The sequence below is a fragment of the Lemur catta genome, chromosome 8, assembly GCF_020740605.2.
Source record: "Lemur catta isolate mLemCat1 chromosome 8, mLemCat1.pri, whole genome shotgun sequence".
Lineage (NCBI taxonomy): Eukaryota > Metazoa > Chordata > Mammalia > Primates > Lemuridae > Lemur > Lemur catta.
Window position 1 is genome coordinate 31,153,285 of NC_059135.1, and position 19,587 is coordinate 31,172,871.

At 43.6% G+C, this 19,587-nt stretch overlaps 1 protein-coding gene across 1 annotated transcript in view; it reads right to left on the reverse strand.

Annotated features, from left to right (window-relative positions):
* LOC123643621 (aldehyde oxidase 2) overlaps positions 1–19,587 on the reverse strand; it is a 77,907-nt gene that overhangs the window by 20,479 nt on the left and 37,841 nt on the right. Inside the window, exons 20-30 of the mRNA XM_045559224.1 lie at positions 19,017–19,113; positions 17,688–17,812; positions 16,837–16,970; positions 14,415–14,502; positions 11,690–11,776; positions 11,315–11,506; positions 9,035–9,262; positions 5,037–5,132; positions 2,871–2,999; positions 1,077–1,151; positions 225–277 (exon numbers count right to left, since the gene is read on the reverse strand). Coding sequence (XP_045415180.1) covers positions 225–277; positions 1,077–1,151; positions 2,871–2,999; positions 5,037–5,132; positions 9,035–9,262; positions 11,315–11,506; positions 11,690–11,776; positions 14,415–14,502; positions 16,837–16,970; positions 17,688–17,812; positions 19,017–19,113 — 1,304 coding nt within the window. The remainder of the gene's footprint in view (positions 1–224; positions 278–1,076; positions 1,152–2,870; positions 3,000–5,036; positions 5,133–9,034; positions 9,263–11,314; positions 11,507–11,689; positions 11,777–14,414; positions 14,503–16,836; positions 16,971–17,687; positions 17,813–19,016; positions 19,114–19,587) is intronic.

Genomic DNA, 19,587 nt, shown 5'->3' on the forward strand with positions numbered 1-19,587 from the left:
GCTCACAGCAACCTTCAACTCCGGGGCTCAAGTGATCCTCCTGCCTCAGCCTCCCGAGTAGCTGGGACTATAGGCATGTGCCACAATGCCTGGCTAATTTTTCTATTTTTAATAGAGATGGGGTCTCACTCTTGCTCAGATTGGTCTAGAAGTCCTGAGCTCACGTGATCCTCCTGCCTTGGCCTCCTGGAATGCTGGGGTCAACACGTTATTGTGATTTTTACCTGAAGTATCCAGTGGCTGAGAGACTGATTCTTTGTTCAAATGCAGCTTCTATCTGCAGAATGGGCATATTTAGTTAAAATGAAATAAATATACCATCTGATAGGTAAAAATGAAAATATTCTATATAAAATTGACATCTCATCCTTGTTGCTGGTGCTTTGGTATCGATAATAGAACACATCATAATATTTTTCTTTGGCTGGCACACTGACAATTTCCTTCTGATCGAGTTTAGAAGTCTGGATTGAACAAATATAAAATAGAGTCCTGCCACACATCCATGATATAGAGGCTTAGTGCACAAGGTGTTTGGGACTTTGTTTCTAAATGTTAGAATTTTATAGTAAGTGTGTGTATAAGTGTGAGATGATTATTCTAATGAAAAAATGTATAGGATATTGTACAATTGGATTAAGTGAATAATTTCCCTTGAGACACATTCAATAGCAACTAGGCCTTTTAGTTTTCCTCCTCCCAACCCAAAGCACCTTAAAAAAATTTTTTTTCATGGCTTAGGAAGGCTCAGTCTTTTCCTCTTCTTTCTTGCTTAAGCAGAGTGGGTAAGACCTCTGTGTATTCTTCATACACTTCCATTCCTCCTCCCAGTGGCTGCTGTTTCCTGTGTGCTCTCTCCATACATGCCTAGTATACATCCTGGAGTAGCCTTCTCAACCTTTGGAGATCCTGCCCTTTTGCAGAAATCCGCTCAACATGGGGCATGCTCCATCCCTGTGACACTTAGAGGAACTGTCTCTACACAGGGTGGCTGTGCACTGCCATGGATGGCACTCTCTTAGCATGGGTTTGGGTTGTTTTCTTATTTTTAGTAACAAATCGGGTGGAACACTTACCCAGTCCTCCCATGTACCTTCCGGATTTTTCTTAATGATGGGCTCAAGGCGTTTCAGAAGGATCTGACAAGCATTCTTAATGTATTAAAGAAGAGAAGGCACATTAGAGAAGAGCCTGGTGGTTGCGATTTGTGTGAAAGAATATTCACTGATTGTGGATTAGGTCAGCAAGTGCTGTGGAGTGCCTGATCCTGCCACATTGGGAATGCGGAAATGATAATACAGCCCCTGCTTTTGGGGGTGGTATCGGCTACTGGTGGGCTTTTTCCCTTCCTGGTTCACTTCCTGTGAAAATATGGGTTCAGCTGAATTTCTACTCTCAGATCCTGTTTCTTAGAATATTCAGGTTCTTCTTCTCTTTTTCTACATCTTTTGTACTTTTACAGACCTTCTTTTGTATTTTCCAGCCATTAAAACAAATAGAATAAACATTCTATTTTCATTCAAATTTGTGCTTTCCAGTCTACAATAATGATGTGCCAGAATCCCCCTGGGTCTGAAATATTCAACTCTCTGTCCATCCATCTCCCCACCGTGAAACCCCTGCAATGAAGCCCTGGGCTTTGGGTGTGAAATGAGAAGATAATTAAATTTACTTTATCATAACCTAGATCCACAAAGTTTCTGATCCTTAAAACAGAAACCTAAAATTCAATTCCCTGGAAGATGGATTAACATTGATTTTGGGCTGACAACTTCCATACACATTGAGCTGTTCCTCTCTTGTGTTTGATCCTATCCTAGATTGGATCTCATGCACTTGAGGTTGCTCACACATTTGTTCTGAGCAAAAAGAAGTCTGTGCTTTTTGACCTCATAAGAGACATCTCCACAATATTCAGATTGATTCAAAAGTGGTTCTTCTTGGTGGCATTAATGCAGTGTCCTGAGAAAACGTGGCTCCCACAACATCCCAATGGAAAAAGTGAACAGTTTGTAACAGAAATGTGACAAATAGATGTTATCTCAAAAGTACATACAATTAGATATTTGAATTAAGAATTATGAAGCCACGATTCTATTCTGAGATAGTGAAAATTTAGTACTTTTTAAAAACATCAGTTAGAAAATAAGTACAGTGACAAGCTCTGAGTGCTCTGGTAGAAAGCCATTGATGACAAAGCTTTAATTGCACCGTACCTCCTTGGCTGGGGCTCTGTCTGCCCACCTGTCTGCAGGAATGTGTTTGTGCTAGGGAAATCTGCACCGCTCTGCATTACTTGGTACCCAAATTTCTTCTTGCTATGTTTTCCAGGAACAGAGACTGCTTGTTCACCAAAATCCATTCTCCCCTCTTTCACAGCAGCTGGGCCTATGCCTTTCCAGTACTCTACACTTCCCAGCATCCCTTGCAGTTAGACATGGCCTGATACTGGTCCTGCTAATGGATTATGAGTGGAAGTGACTTGCATCACTCCCAGGTCTGGCCCAGGGTCTTCCACATTGTCTCCTCCACACTCACTCAAATGATGCTCGGGGAAACCTCAAATGCCACATGTTGAAGATGGTGGAGCCCCCATCAATGTGGGTGCTTGACTGACCAAACACTCCTCTGGACTGGTACGTGTGTAAGAAAGGAACTGTTGTTGTGTCTGAGCCGTGATATTCTGGGTCTATTTGTGGCTTCGGTTTAGCCTATTCCAACTACTACAGTCTCCTGACATTTTGGTTATCCCAAGGCTATGTTGAGTGACATGGATGACCTCTCTGCAGCCAATTGCTCTGCCTGTATTCAGCTAAGAAAACCAGAGGTGTGGGGAAGGCACAGGAGGGAAAGACAGGCAGGGGAATCACCTGCACAGCTCTGCCGTTGACATCTGCACCGATGGACGCTGCTGTCGCAATTGTATTCGGCACTGTTGCTGTGCTTGTTTCACAGATGTGCATATAGGACATGGGTATTTTTAATTCACGGCTGGCCACCTATGAGAAAAATAAGTATTTTCAAGTCCATTAAGGACTTCTATGAAAATTTGAGTCGTTATTTTTTAAAATAATACAAATTATTTTTTTATTACATCCATGATATGCTTTTAAGCCTAAATAATGTGCTTTATAAGCATTGAAACTGTTTTTTAGTAGGGCCTCATGTTGAGTTTTAAGGTGTTTTCTTGGTAATATTCCATGGTGGTTCTTCTTTTCAAATTTAGTGCATTTAGGATGTTAAAGATTCCTTTTTTCTAAGTTTTACATGTGTAGGAAACAGGCCAAGTTGAGATTTTCAGGCACTGATGCAGCCGCAGTGGCAGGAAGAAAAAGAGAGAGAGAGAGAGTGAGATTAGATTGACTGGCTGACTCAGAGTTTGGTCAGAAATCTGTTGATATCAGGATAAGAGGAACTTGGAATGACCCGGGAGGCCTGTCTTCTTTCTTACCCTCATCCCATCTTACCTTTAGCTTTCTCCCTCTTTTTTTCTATTCCCACATGCTTATATTTCTCTAGTATTGGCTGATCAGTTTTTTCTTTTCTGTTCTTTTCCTTCCAGTTTCTCTAGCAAACCCATGTGAAACTTAAGATATTTAATCAAGAAGAAATGAAGGCCGGCACAGTGGTGTGCACTTGTAAGCTCAGCACTTTGGGAGGCCAAAGAGGGAGGATCACTTGAGGCCAGGGGTTTGAGGCCAACCTGGGCAACATAGCGAGATCTTGCCTCTAAGAAAAAGAAATAAATAAAAGAATAAGAAATGAAAAGGAAAGAGATGAAAGGGAAGGCAGGAAGGAAAAGAAAAAAGCATTATTTTGGCTGCTGTTGTCTTTTAGTTTTTGCAAAAAACACCTTCTCGAGATGTCTATAGTTATATACCTGCTCCTGCTCCCAAATGCCAATCTTCTGACCAATGCCATTTAATATGAAGTTTCTCCAGAAAGATGCAAAACGGGGAAAAAAGGGACAATTTTATTATTTCTTGATGAAAATCCAAAGGAAATTTATTGGTTCATATAACTGGGAAGGATAGATGAAGCTAGTGTCAGGCATGTCTGTATCTAGGGGCTTTCTTGTCTCGACAGGGTCCTCTCTCAGCCTCTCACATTTGCTTTTCTTTCTATGATGGCCATGTTATTTACAACGTAGCAGGCTTTGCCCAGGGCACAGAATTGCCTTCGGTGACCCCTGGCCTACAGCACGGAATCTACACAACTACAAGGGAAAGATAGTTCCTTTCTCTCAGCAATTGTACATTGGTCCCAGGAAAGGACTCTGATTGGCCTTGTTTGAATCACGTACCTTCCTCCTGGATCAGTTAGGTTTGGAAAGAATGACTGCCCAGAGCTGGGTCTTGTGCCTTTCTCTGGGGCAGGTGGGGAACAAGGAGGGGGATGGAGCTCAAAGGTACCTGAATTGAGGAGTCTTTCAGAAATTTATCAATGTGAGAGGCATAGTATTCGAAATCAGTCAAAGGGCAAACAATCTAAAGCTACAGATGTGCTTTAGATGTGTACAATCTAATAAATTTGTCATAAAGTTAAATTTATTCAATTTAAAGACTTTTCTTTTTTCTCCTGAGATTATTCTTACTACTTTCTGTATATGTATGTGTGTTAAATATCCTTTAAAAATTGTGGGATGATGACAGTTGATGAAATACTTGTCCTTACTTGTCAAAACAAAACACTAGCAACCTAATATTGCTGTTTAAAATTTAGACATTACAAATAGAAAAGCTGAGAAGCTTCTCCTCTTGTTCTGCCTGCGGGGAGCACCCACCGCAGGGCTCCACGGGCTCCTCAGTGGTGTGTCACTAACAGCCACCTCTGTCCGTAAGCCCCGGCCATGCTCCAGGAGTACCTGCACGTGCTGGGATTTCTGCCGCCTCAGCCATTCTGCTTAATATGTAAGAAGCTTTTCAACCAGTCAAGATTTCAGGGTTTGAATACAGAGGAGTCATCTTTTAGGGTAAAAGTTTCAGTCATGTCAACAATGTATAGCGAGACTAATGGCTTAATTTTATTGATTTTACCTGTAGCATTTTGGTGTGAATGCCTTGTCCCAGTTCGTTGCCTCCATGCGTGACCAACACAGACCCGTCTGTGTAGATGTGAACAAGTGCAGCTGCCTAGAAGAACAATTGGAAGGCATAGCTCAGTGCAAGCTGGTATTGAGTGAGGTTCAATATCAAACATGAGATAGTGAAACACCAGCCTCGGGGAGCAGGGAGGCTCAGAGACACAAGCTTTCCTGGTAGGATTCTGAAGCTTAGTTCTGTTTTGTGCAAAAAGTCACATGTCAAGAATGTTCTTCTGGGTTTTAGCTGGAGCCCCTTTGGATAACTCAGGAGTTGTGAGTATTGGTTCCGACGATTTGAAAGTCACTCCCCTGCTGGAAATCACTGGCTGGCCCTCAAACTAGTTTTTTAAGTACTCGATGTCGTATGTGCCCACCTGCGCTCAGCTCTGGATTTGCAAAGAGGAACCAGCGTGGCTCTTCCTCGAGCAGCTCACAGTGTAGGGGGAAGATAGGCCAGAAGTCAAGTCACTGTGGTGCAGAATGATCAGTGAGATACAGGGGGTGGCATAAGGGGCCCTGGGAGACCTGGGAGGACGGGTCCTCCCTTCTTGCTGCACAAGGATGGGTTCCCCAAAGTGACAACTGAGTGGAATCTAGAGGGGAGAGGGGTTTGCCAGTGGGCAAGGTGGGCAAAATCTCCCCATTGCCTGCAGGGGAAAGCCCTGCTCCTCATTGCAATATGGGCCCTTTGGGATTTGGTCTTATGTGCTTCCCCAGCTCCAGCCCTGCCTCCTCCTGCCTCTCCTCTGAGATCCCCACCCCTGCTGGTCTCTCTGTCCTGCTTGTTCCTCCTCCTATTCCTTACCTGTCTGCCCAGCCTGCAGGCCCACACCCCTCAGTCCCTGTTCTGTTAAAACTTCCCTGAACATTTCTCGTCCCCACCCAGGAAGGCTCAATTACCCCCTTCTCTGTACTTCCTCTTACAGAAAGTACTGGGTTGAATAGTGTCCCCTCCAGAATTCATGTCCACTTGGAACCTCAGAACGCAACCTTATGTTGTCTTTGCAGATGCAATTTGTGAAGATGAAATCACACTGTGTCAGGAGCTGCTACACTCCATAGCCGGTGTCCTTATGGGAAGGCTGCGTGAAGACACCAGGGAAGATGGCCATGCGAAGGTGGACACAGTGACTGCAGCGAGGCTGCCACAAGCCAAGGGATACCAGAGGCCACCAGAAGCTGGAAGAGGCACTGGAGGAGTCTTGCCTGGAGCCTGCAGAGGAAGCTCAGCTCTGCTGATCCTTGATTTTGAACTTCTAGTCTCTAGAACTGTGAGAGAATAAATTTGTTGTTTTAAGCCACCCAGTTTGTGGTACTTTGTTACAGCAGCCGCAGATGAATGTAAGAGGTGACACACTCTTCTCTGAGAGTCTCACAGATGAAGGGCACCTGGTCTTGTTCATCTTTGTGTCCCATAAAAACTTTGGAGCAAGACTGAATCACAGAGACATTTACTTAAATGTTTGAGGAATTGGACAAATGGAAAGATGTATTTTTCCTTCCAAGAGGAGAAGGAATGAATGCTTCAGTCCACTTGTGTCTGGAGACGCCTGGAGGCTTGGTGGGGTAGGGGTGTTCCGGTTTGCAGGTGCTAATAATAGTGTTTGCTCCCTGTGGGCCTCTGGACTCCCTCTGAGGGTAGTGTCCTCACTGTTAGTTTAGAGAGTAGGTGTTCCAGCTTTGTGAGTCACCGGCTGACCTGGAATAACACCCTTCAGCTCCTAGCCAGGTGATTCTGGGTGTATTATTAATAATTTAGAACTCTGTGGGGAAGCTGGAGGCTGTTCAAATGGAGACTTAGAGTTGGCTACTGTGGAGGAGGGCAGAGGAGGCTGGGTTTAGGCGAGGAGGGCTACATAGGTAAAGGAAGGTGCATTATAATAAAAAGTATATATTTGGTCTTTGGTTCTTGGTCCAGAGCTGCTAAAACCTTGGAGCTTACTGTCTTCTGTCTGCTAATGAGATGACTCATGGGAGGGCCTAGCTAGCTTCAGCATGGGGGCTCGGAGGGGTGCATGTTGATCTTTCAGTCCCTCTCACCAGCTCCTTGGGGGCTGAGCTAGAAATCATGTTCAATCATTAACGGCCAATGATGTAATCATCTGTGCTTATGAATGAAACCTCCATAAAACCCCCAAATGATGGGGTTTAGGGAGCTTCTGTGTTGGTGAGCACACGGAAGAGCTGGGACGGTGGCGTCTACAAGAGGGTACAGAGGGCATGGGAGCTCCTTGTCCCTTCCCCACACCCTGCCCTGTGCAGCGCTTCCACCTGGCCGTTCCTGAGTTGTGTCCTTTATAATACACTGGTAAGAGTCATAAGTAAAGTGCTTTCCTAGCAAATTGTCAAACCTGAACAAGGGGACTGAAACCTGTAAATGAGTAGCCGACCAGGCAGAAGTGTGCATAGCAGGGCACTCCATTGAGGCTGGTGTCTGAGTCTGGGGACAGTCCTGTGGGGCAGCCTTTGACTGTGGAGTGTGTGCTAACTCTGGGCAGTGTGAGAATCGCCTTGGATTGTTGGACACCCAGTTGGTGTTAGAGAGTTGGTTTGGAGAAGACACAGTATTTGGTGTCAGAGAGAAATGACCCAGGCGGCTCTCCAGGGTCTCCTGTGCTCCAGCCTTTGATTCAGGTCAGCTGACAGGTGGACAGTGAACATTCTCCTGCCTGTTTATAAAGCGGGCATCCTTGACCCGAGCAAGAATGTGACCCAGAGACCTAGAAGTCTCAACCTCCCCACCAGGGGACCAAGAGCCCTGGCAGTGTGGCGGAGCTCTTCAGGATGCCCCAGGGGATGTCCAGGGTGTTCCAGGAACTCTGCCAAGTGCTCTGCGTTATTTCACGGAATCCTCATTAGTCCTAACACAGAGTTATTATTAGTTTCATTTTATAATTGAGGAAGCTGAGGCTCAGAGAGGTTAAATAACTTGCTTAATGTCACACAGCTAGTAAATAGCAAGGCCAAGAATTTCTCAAGTCCTCCTGATTTCAGTTGATTAGGGATTTGGGGCAACTCCTTTCTTCCCTAAGAAGGGTTTCCTTTGGCAAGGCAGCTTTGTAGTTTGTGTGTATGCGAGAGAGGGAGGGAGGGAGAGAGAATCTATTGGCTGCCAGTAGCTGGGTTCCAGTGGAAGGATGCTTTCAATGGTATGCACACAAGTGATATCTAATGCATGTATGATTTTCCAGTTGTTGGATTTTCTGCTTTTGGTGAACAGTAATGGGGAGCCAAAAACCATCCCCAGTTTTCTAAATAGTTTTCCAAACAGCTTTCTAGTCCATGCCTACTGGGACTGCAGGGAAGACGTGTCTGTCCCAGTGCTTGCAGTATCTGATACACTCATCTACACTCTGCCCTTCCTCCTCCCTTCTGGATAGGGCCTGTGAATGACTTGCTTCTGCATTTTTCAAATTTATTTGGGAGGATTTCTTGACGCCTCCCCTCCCATTTCCCCACCAGGACTGGACATAGATTCTTGGGAGAGGTGGCTTGAAACTGCCAGCTGGCTGGGGCAACATGGAATGACTTCTCTGCCTGAGACTTAGGAGGTAAGCCAAGGAGTGCTGCGGGTGTCTGGGGACACAGACGGGGAGAAACCCATTCCTCCCCGAGCTCAGTAAGCACAGCACTATATGCTGCCAGGTTCCTGTTCTCTTTCGGATAGCAGGGCATCGGGAGGGGCCCTGCTATCATGCTTCATCATGGCAGTTCTGCTGCAGGTCTCATGCTTGCTGGAGCCGTTTCCTATCACTGAGACCTTTTTCTATTGCACTATGTTAAAAATGATGGCAGGTGAGGGGCTCAGGAGAGTTCTGTAGGTTTCTCCCAGGTGTTGGCAGGGAGGGACTCAGTGCTCTGAGAAATGAGATGTTCTTTCAAAGTCAACACAAGCTGACCAGGCCAGGAATGTGTCTGGCCTGAGTGTTACTTACTATATGAGAGTCTTACCTGATGGTAGCTTGTGGCGGCAAAGCCTACTGAAAATTTCATGGGGATAATAGCAATGCCTTTCTTCTTCCAATAATTCTTCTTATTGAACTCTTCCACTTGTATTCTTCTGCTGTGGAAGGAAGACTTGTCCAGACATTCGTTCCAGCACCTTATCAGGGTCTCAGGGCTGAATGCTTGTTTGTAGATAGTTTTATCAACTGTTTTGTACATGTTTTTCTCCCTAATCTGAAAGAGGTGGGAAATCCAGTCAATAGTTATGGTAAGACAGAAACTGACTGCCAAGTAGAGACTTGAAAAGCTTCTCCACGAAAGCATAGACTTTGGTGGGGGGAAGACAAGGTCTGTTTTTTCTTTAGACAGCATGTGCTTTTGCAAAAATAATGGGGGTTATTTTTCATTTCTTCATGAATGCACCAGTCAGGGTCTCCCCTACTTGAAGCAGAGGGTAGTGCGTAGGGATGAGTCCATGAAAGGCGGTGGGACGGAGGGGCCTAGGGAGGCAGAGTTTTCTTTTTTTTTCTACAAGGTTCAGAGGGTGGAGCAGAGCTGGCAGACGGTATATTAAAGAAAGGATTTATTATCACAACTGAAGATTTGTTCTGCTACAGAGGAATAACACTGCAGATAATAGCAGGTCTCCTCTAAGGTATCCAATTGCCTTTGGAATGTAGGAGTAAATCTTTTAAAAAATTTATTTGAATAGGGCAGTGTTTTATGTCCTGGGAACTTGCAAGACTTGACAAAGAAGGAGAACCTTCTGAGATGCCCAGGAGTTCTTTTTTTATTATCCCCATCATAGTTTAATAATAATAAAGTAATTATTATTATTATCAGCAACAACACTGGAATAATACTATCTAGTTTATTAAGACAAATATTTTAGTGAATGTTAACTCATTTGTTTCTTGCGAGAACTCTGTGAGGTGGGTCACTTTGTCCTCATTTTATAGATAAAGAAACTGAGCCACGAAGAGAGGGACTCTCCTTGCTCATGCTGTTCCCCTTGCCTGGGTTACCTTTCCACACTCTGGGCTATCATTCTTCAAGGCCCATCTCAAGTATCATCTTCTCCAGCAAGTTCTCCCCCCTGCCAAGGTGATGCTTTCCTCCTACGTACCCACAGAACACTCTACGTGACTTCTCTTAGGAAATCGTTATGTTTCTTGTACAATATTAGGTGTTCCCTTGTGTGTAGGAGGTACCTTGACAATCACAAATCACAAACCTGGAGGTCTCTGTTGAATTTAGGGACAAAGGGATTCAAGGGACAAAGCATAGAGAGTCTTTCCTGGGGCAGCGGGTTTATATCGGGGAAACAGGGAATAGAAATGGAAAAAGGAGGCCGGGGTCTAATTGGAATGTGTGAGGAGTGGGAAACTGCTATCAATATTGCTCTCAGTTCCAGAAGCTGCCTCTCTCTCTGGCAGAGCATAATGTACATCCTGTGCACCTCCTAATATATTGTGCAGAATAATATTTTTGGAGGGTATTCCTTTGGCAGTATCTCTCAAAAGTTTCCAAGTGCACCAGCAATTATACTTCTGTAAATTTATCCTGTAAATGTACTTACACAATAGGGCAAAGTCATATCCTTGGTACATATGTACCAACATGTTTATTGCAACATCATTTTAAAAGCCCAAAATGGTAACAACCAGAATGTGTATCAATAGTAGAGTGGCCAAATAAGTTATGGTATATTCATATTACATAGTACTCTCCAGTCATAAAAGAGAACAAAGTGGATGATTCTACTGACATGGAAAGATGGCCATGGCATGTTGTCGAGTAGAAAAAGGAAGATGCAGAATAATATGTTTGCTATGATCCCATGTTGGTAAATAACTATATATGTGTCATATATATGTTAATGTTTATGTATGTGTGTATGAATACAAATGGGTGGCCAAAGATAGAAAAAGGGTTAGCGCAATAAACATGGAATTGTTAACAATGACTACCCTTGACCAACAGGTATATGGGGGTTAAAAACAGGGGCATTCACTTTTTATTTTGATTACTTCAATATGGTTTGAATTTCAAAAACAGTAATTATTTTTGTGCAAAGATAAAAAGAAAGAGAAATCTTTGCATAAGGAGGGAAGGAGTAAGATAGCGGGAGGTGAGTTCTTTTAGGTGGCTCCTAATTGATTTTGAATTCTGAGCCAGGGCTAATTTGTGTGGTTCTTCTCATGTGTTTCCTAGGTCAAGGTGGCTGGTTCCCCACTGGGTCTGATTCCTCAGCAACCCTGATTATGAACTTGATTGCAACCTTACCTTTTCTGGCGGGAGGCCACATTTGGCTGCCACAGCTGTGATGCAAGACTCTGTTACCAGGGTTCCTTGTGGGAAGCCAAACCCGCGAAAGGCAGTATTGGATGGTAAATTCGTCATGCATGCACGGCCCCGGAACCTGAGGTTGCGGATTTTATATGCATTTTCTAGCTTTAGTATAAGAAATTCTGTTACCTAAAGTAAAAAGAGATAGTCACATATACTGGGCACCACTTTTTTTCTGCTCTGAAAGTCAAGTACAGAGTTGAATCATTTGTAGAATTTAACTGCTTTAGGAAACAGGCTTCATAAAGACTCATCTAGAAATTTTGCATTCCGTTCATGATCAAGAACATTGGTGCTTTCTGACCCACATACCAGCTCCGAGTCATCCAGTGTGCATCCTCCGTTAATGTAGCACTCGATGTCCAGAGCTTTGATTCGCCCGTTGTTCGTGAATCCCACCTGCCACCAAACGATGGACATTTTACTGAGATGTTAAAATTTGCATGCCAGCTTCAAGCCACAGCCCAGTTCCCTACTGGGCAGGACTGAAGCCAGACTCTGTCCCCCATTTGCTCTGTGGTGGACCACGCCTGGCTCCTCCCCGTCAGTGCTCGACTGATGGACACCTCTTCCAACCTGAGCTCTGCTGAGCGCCTGCCTTGCAACCTGTGATTTTCTAGCTTCACAGTCAGTGCGAAATCCTTTGAAGTCCTTGCTTGTCTCCCGGCATATAATTGCCACCCTCTTCTTCCTTTTTATTTATTTATTTAATTAATTAATTATTTTTGAGACAGAGTCTTGCTCTGTTGCCCGGGCTAGAGGGCCGTGGCGTCAGCCTAGCTCACAGCAACCTCAAACTCCTGGACTCAAGCGATCCTCCTGCCTCAGCCTCCTGAGTAGCTGGGACTACAGGCATGCGCCACCGTGCCCAGCTAATTTTTTTCTATATATATTTTTAGTTGTTCAGCTAATTTCTTTCTATTTTTAGTAGAGACAGGGTCTTGCTCTTGCTCAGGCTGGTCTCGAACTCCTGACCTTGAGCGATCCTCCTGCCTCGGCCTCCCAGAGTGCTAGGATTACAGGCGTGAGCCACCGCGCCCGGCCATCTCTTATTCCTTATTCTTAGAAGATTTCCTTCCCTTTTTTTTATTGTCTTTCTAATTTAGTCAGTGGTTTTCTCCCTTGTGGAAAAGCCTCTAGAACATGTTGGAGTGAGTTGCAGTGCATCTTGTTACGGGAAAGCCTCTGAAACCACGGTGGGTGAGTGACGCACACGAGTGGCTGCTCTCACTTTGCGAGGTGGCGAAGGTGCTTTGCAAGTGCGTTACAGGCCCTAACAAACCTTGTGCTGTCGGTACTGTTCTGGAGGATCCTAGGGGGCAGCTTGCATTTTCCAGTGGTGCCATTCCCATGCCACCCACTTGTCTGCACAGCTCAGATTGAGAAGAGAAATTCCCACTCCCTATTGTAGTTCTACCCAAAGAAGTTTGGCCCTGGTCCCTTTGCCTTTCAGAAAACAGGGATAAATACAACTGAGGGAACTGTGCAACTGTATGCTATCATCATCTACTCCAAGGGAAATACTGGGTGATAAACTACAGAGAAGTTGGGAAAATCCACAAATTCAGGATTTATGGTAACTTTGACAAATACTAAGCTGAAGTTTACCTTTGACTTTTCATGAAGAAAGAACTGCAAAGCAAAACAGTACTATAAATAAGGGAGCAGTGAGAATTCTTCAACTATTTACTGTAAACTTATCAAGAATTTTGGAAGAAACTATTTGCACATAAATACCTATTATGCTAATTAACAAATAATTCTGAATTATCAAGAAAAACTTCTTTAGCTATGTCTGAATGACGATATATATGTGTATATGTATACATATATTATTATATTGGAAATGAAATTTTCTTTAAAAATAAGATAAAATTTGGATTTTTCAAAAAGTCTGTTTCCCTCCTTTTAGTTATATTTTATATTACTGTAATTACAAAAATATTAACAGTCTAGAATCTCCTTAATAAGTATCAGTGCAAAGCAGTCTCCTGTGATATAAAGCTGAATTTATAATCCAGGCCAAAGCCGAAGCACACAGTAGCCACGCTAACCGCAGCAAGTGCCAGTCTCAGCAGTGCCTCGGCATTGCTCGTGTTTCTAAACGATGACAACAGCTGCAACTATTAATCTCTGTGCATTTGAACCTAAATAAAAAGTTTAATGGCCAACTATTGCCCTATAGTAAGGGACTAATAATTATAAAAATTAGAAATTTTTATTATAAATTATAATTATAAAATTACTAATTATAGAAATTATAAAAATTACCAATGTCACTGAAAAAATAAAATTGTGCTGTGGTGTGGAAAGCTGTGGCTTTAGTAATACAGGGAATACAATAATTTAATAATGTAAGATAGGAAATCTATGTATATGCTACAAACAATTCCCAGATAAAGCATGTTTGATATGCTTTACATTACATTAGAATGATCCTAAAAACTCAAAATTTGAAAAGTAGTATTATTGCCAACTAGATGCCAGCAAGTATTTTTAATAGTGTTTATACTATTATTACCTAAAAATGCAGTGAATGTGGTTTGAAACAATTTTAAATTTACTCCTTACTGGATTCTTTTTTCCTATCTGCAAAGAGCTTCTGTAATACTTTCATAACTACTTGGTGGAAACACTTGTAAAAAATGATTTTGCAATTAAAGTAGTCAAATTGTTTCCAAACATTTCTACAGCAAAATAAGATTTTTATAGCCAAGAAATTTTGATATAATAATGTTTATAGCTTCTTTCAGTTTTGTTTTTTGAGGAACCACCAATATAAATCTTTATTCCTTCAAGTAGTGTTTTTATCATTACTTGAAATTGTATTTTTAGCATCAAACTTATTCATAATTATACACTAGATTTATTAAAAGCCCCTCATAAAATGTTATGAGTATTCAAATACACCACATCCTCATTTAATATTTTAAGTGTTATGATTGCTTTTAGAATTTAGCAAAATCAAAATAATGGCAAAGGACAAAGCCATTCGAATAAAATGAAGTATTTTACTAATTTCATCTTTAATACTCACTTTATATTTTCCAAATAATGGGTGTCTTCCCCCAGTTATTAACATATCATCTTCACGATCAAGAACAAGACGAATGGGACGACCAGTTCTAAAGAAAACAAATCTTAGTCAGATTTTCCATCCATCCCACCCATCCATCCACTGTCCCATCTATCTACCCGTCTACCCATTCACCCACCTATTTATCCATCTCCTCATTTAACCATCTATCCACCCACCAATTACCCACTTATCTACCCATCCATCCCAGAACCCTCCCGCCCATTTATCCATCCATCCATCCATCCATCCATATCGATTTTATAATTGCATACAACATGCTAGGCACGGATGTGAATTAATGTATGACAAATTATGGTCTCTGTGGTCTATTAGTCAACGGTTGGAGATATAACTAAAGGTTTTTTTTTTTTTTTTTGAGACAGAGTCTCGCTGTGTTGCCTGGGCTAGAGTGAATGCCATGGCGTCAGCCTAGCTCACAGCAACCTCAAACCTCAAACTCCTTGGCTTAAGTGATCCTACTGCCTCAGCCTCCCGAGTAGCTGGCACTACAGGCATGCGCCACCATGCCTGGCTAATTTTTTTTTCTATGTATATTTTAGTTGGCCAGATAATTTCTTTCTATTTTTAGTAGAAATGGGGTCTTGCTCTTGGTCAGGCTGGTCTCGAACTCCTGACCTCGAGCGATCCACCTGCCTCGGCCTCCCAGAGTGCTAGGATTACAGGCGTGAGCCACTGCGCCTGGCCAACTAAAGGTATTAATGTCACAAGCAGTTAAGTTGTATTCTTATGGCTTCAAATATGACCTTCACCCAGATTCAGCCATTTTGCATTATCTTCTCCACAAGTTACAAAGGAGAAAGAATGTGAACGGATAAATGCAACTTAATAACACTACTGGAAAAAGAAAGCCAAACACTCATCCTGGGGTGTCTGGCTTAGCAGTTTCACCCATGAATGCTGCCACGTTGGTCAAGCTGGGCCCTCAAATGGCAAGGAGCCTCAGCCTTTCTGTATCTCTACGGCAGAGGCTCCTAACTTCGCAGTGCAGAAGAATCATCTGGAGCACTGGTGAAAATGTATATTCCTGGGACTTCGTGCTGGGATTCTGATTCAGTAGGGTTGGGGGCGGGGGTTAGAATCTGTGTTTTGCTCAGCAATTCTGACTCAGGGGTCTTCAGGCCTACATTGAAAACTGCTATTCTAGTACAGGGTTCCCTGGTCTTCAGTGGTGAGGACACCTGCAGCATCAGTTAAATGTACAGTTTCCAGGTCCCTCCCTGGGTAATCCTGATTCAGTGGGGCTAATTTGGGGGAGCAGGAATGTCTATGACCCCTCAGGAGATCTGGGAATACTGCTTTGGGGATCATTTAATGCATGACAGTTGTGTGCCAAGGAGGGTTGTGCCTTAAGGCACTGGTTCCCACACCTTGCCTGCACAGTGGAACCACTGGAGAAGTTTTTAAAAATACCGATCTAGGTCAGTACTAGGCAGCCTAGGTATTGGGATGTAAATTCTTCCCCAGATGACTCTCATGTGCACTCAGTCTTGAGAAGTCTCAAAGGCAGGAATCCTGGTGGAAATTCAATGAACTGATTGTCCCTTACTGGGTCCCTGCTGGGTGTTAACAGAGAGAAAGAACTGGAGATTGGATTCAGATCCTGCTTTTTCCTACCTCTCATTGAGGACTGAGACACATGTTTGAGTGTTTCAGGACCTAGCTCCGAGCTACACAAAAGTTGTCAAAGGAAGCAGGACCTGTGAGCTTTGCAGGCTGATTGGGGCTCTGAAAAACTACTAGAGAAACAGCTATAGAAAATGAACAATTGACAGAAAAGCCAGCACCAAGTGAACACAGATGCTGAGGCATGAACAGCAAAGGAGTGAGCCTTCTGGGGAGGCTGGCTGGGAGCTGTCTTTGAGAATGAGTCATCTGTCCTTTGTGCAGACTTTGAAGAGATGGCCCTTCCCAGGTGCAGGGAGGCAGGGGACAGAGCTCCTCTCTTTCCTCACCCTACTCTGTTGTGGGGCTGAGAGTGGGAAGGAAAATTCAGGAACAATATCCCCCTTAACACTCCACTTGGGCAGGGTGACTTGCCCTACCGCAAGGAGCCACCTTCCCTGAAGCTCAGGAATGGGGCAGCCCCAGCCTTGGAGATATTCAATGAATGATACCACTGTTCCTTCTTACAGCATATTAGCTAATTCAAAGTGCTGTGCACATTTGACCGTTGCAATAACTCTAAAAGGCTGGGAAGGCAGGTGTTATTAGCTATATTTTATAAAGAAACATACTGGAGGCTGAATTGCTTAAGAGGACATACAGGTGGTTATGACAGCAGCCCAAGTGACTTTCAGGCCACTGATTTGCCCTCAGCTCTGTGCATTCTATACCATTCCGTGTCCCCAAGCGTACTTACTTGACAGCACCCACAGCTGCAATTGCCCCGAATACAGCTGGCCTTCCTACCTTCCCTCCAAATCCTCCACCCACTCGTTTTACATGACAGGTGATCCTGTTGAGGGGGATGTTTAAAGTAGAGGACACTGTTTTCTGTAAAAGTGAGACAATGGGAAGGCACGTGAGAATGCAACAGCAAGGAAGCTTTTGTTTCCTGAAATGCAACATCACAGCAGAATTCATTCATGTCTACTGGTAAAAACAACGGAGAAAGTCTGAATCTATCTTGCAGGGCTTTATTTAGTTTATAAACATCATTAATCTTCACAAAGCAGCCCTTCCAGCAGAAAAAACGGCATTTTCTGGAGGGAAAACTATCCAGTCCTGGATTCCTGTCAGAAGTTGAATTCCTACTCAAATGCCTAGACCTACAATCCCAAGGAGGTGAAAACCAGCAAACTCCTGACAACCTACTAAAGAAGATGATGTATTTGCAGCTAAAACCTAGAGCACTTTGTGACTGGGGATGAAAATAACGTCTTGACTCTAAAGGTTATCTGTAATGATTATTTTAGAGAAAAATAAATGAAGTGAAGAAATAATTTAGTGGTGTCATCCCATCACAGAGTTCATCTAAGCATGATATAAATGAATGTACTCTTTAGACCTAAAGTGATTGTGGCTGTTCTTTAATTTACTTGACAAGACTAGAAAAAAATGAAAAGGTTCTGTGGTCTCTTAGCAGCTCTACGGATGTCTAACACTCAGATTCTAAGTTTCTGCAGGTAAAATGGCTCCCAACTGTGAGTCTGTGGGGATCGGCCGCCATCATGAAATTAGGGGGTGGAGGAGGGTGGTCCTGGACCTCACCTGCACATGGGCTGGATCCTGTGTCGACACAACAATGTCCAGTTCTTTGTCCTCCGTCTTTGGAATAACAAGCACTCTCTGTGTTTCCATGTAAAAATGTTCCTGTCCTCCAACATGGACCTCTCCTGTTGAGTGTAAGCACAGGAAGCTCCTGAAGGTGTGTGCTGGTTAAAGCCACCATTTTGGGGAATTCAAAAGCAATTAGGGCCAGGCGTGGTGGCTCATGCCTGTAATCCTAGCTCTCTGGGAGGCTGAGGCAGGAGGATTGAGTGAGCTCAGGAGAGCAGCCTGAGCAAGAGTGAGACCTCATCTTTACTAAAAATAGAAAAAAATTAGCCGAGTGTGGTGGTGCACACCTGTAGTCCCAGCTATTTGGGAGGGTGAGGCAGGAGGATCGCTTGAGTACAGGAGTTTGAGGTTGTGGTGAGCTATGATGATGCCACTGCACTCTAGCTGGAGTGACAGAGAGAGACGGTCTCAAAACAAACAAACAAAAAACTCCAAAAAACTAAAAGCAATTAGGGGCCGGGTGCGGTGGCTCACACCTGTAATCCTAGCACTCTGGGAGGCCAAGGCGAGAGGATCATGTGAGCTCAGGAGTTCAAAACCAGCCTGAGCAAGAGCAAGACCCCGTCTCTACTAAAAAATAGAAAGAAATTAGCTGGACAACTAAAAATATATAGAAAAAATTAGCCGGGCATGGTGGCGCATACCTGTAGTCCCAGCTACTTGGGAGGCTGAGGCAAAAGGATTGTTTGAGCCCAGGAGTTTGAGGTTGCTGTGAGCTAGGCTGACACCACGGCACTCTAGCCAGGGTGACAGAGTGGGACTCTGCCTCAAACAACAACAAAAACAACAACAAAAACAACCTAAAAGCAATTAGGACGTGGACCGGCTGGCCTGGATTTATCCTGACCAAGCAACCAGGCATTTGTCCCGTGGCAATCTGTTACCAGAGACTACAGTTCTGGATAACAAGTTAAAAGTGCCAAGTTCTGTTCCTTACTCCGTCCTTGACTAACTAAAATCTTAGGAATTTTTCTTTCATTTATTCTATTGCTCCCTACCACTTAACTCCACCTCAAAACACAGCACAACACACACATAAACACACACTCTCTCTTTCTCTCTCTCTCTCTCTCTCTCTCTCTCTCTCTCACACACACACACACACACACACACACACACACACACACACACACAATTTGAGAGACAGAGAAATCTGGCAAAGCACCAAGACTTTAGAGGTTGGTCTTTCTGAGGGAAATAACATGCCCTTGGTGTCTGTTTCATAAACTTTTCAGGCAAAGAGTTTCCTGAGTAGCTTACCTTCCACAATTTGGTCGACTTTTTCAAATGCCTCCTCGATGTTTCCTTGTTCAAGTTTTTTTTCAGGGCATAGGAATGAATTGTGTTTTATAGCATCCTGAATGACAGAAAAAAAAAGCACAAACCAATCCTTCCTACTTTTTCTTCCACTGGTAGTTTTTTCTTAAACAAAAGCCAGCACACGCCTGAAGCTCGCTGTGTCCGGGACACCTGAAAGGTGCCACGCAAGCAAGGGAGTACGAGAGCCCCAGGCTCGCTGCAGAGAGGAGACGTCAGAGGGAATGCTCTAGATTTGCGAAGAAAACCAGCAAGAAGGATTAGCAAAATGTTAAGAAAAAGCTATGTTCAGGATTGAGGTCTGGGGACACCAGGATGGTCTCGGATGATAAATACTAATTTCTCATTTTCAATGTGAATCTCCGTGAAACAGGTGATAAGACCAAATGCATTACAGGTGAGGTTCGGGCCCTCTGTTTTCACCTGCTCCCTGAAGAAAACACGTGTGTTAGATTACTTAGGTAGCTTGTGTACAAGAACCTCTAACTCAGGACTCTGAAAAAACTGAGGCTGT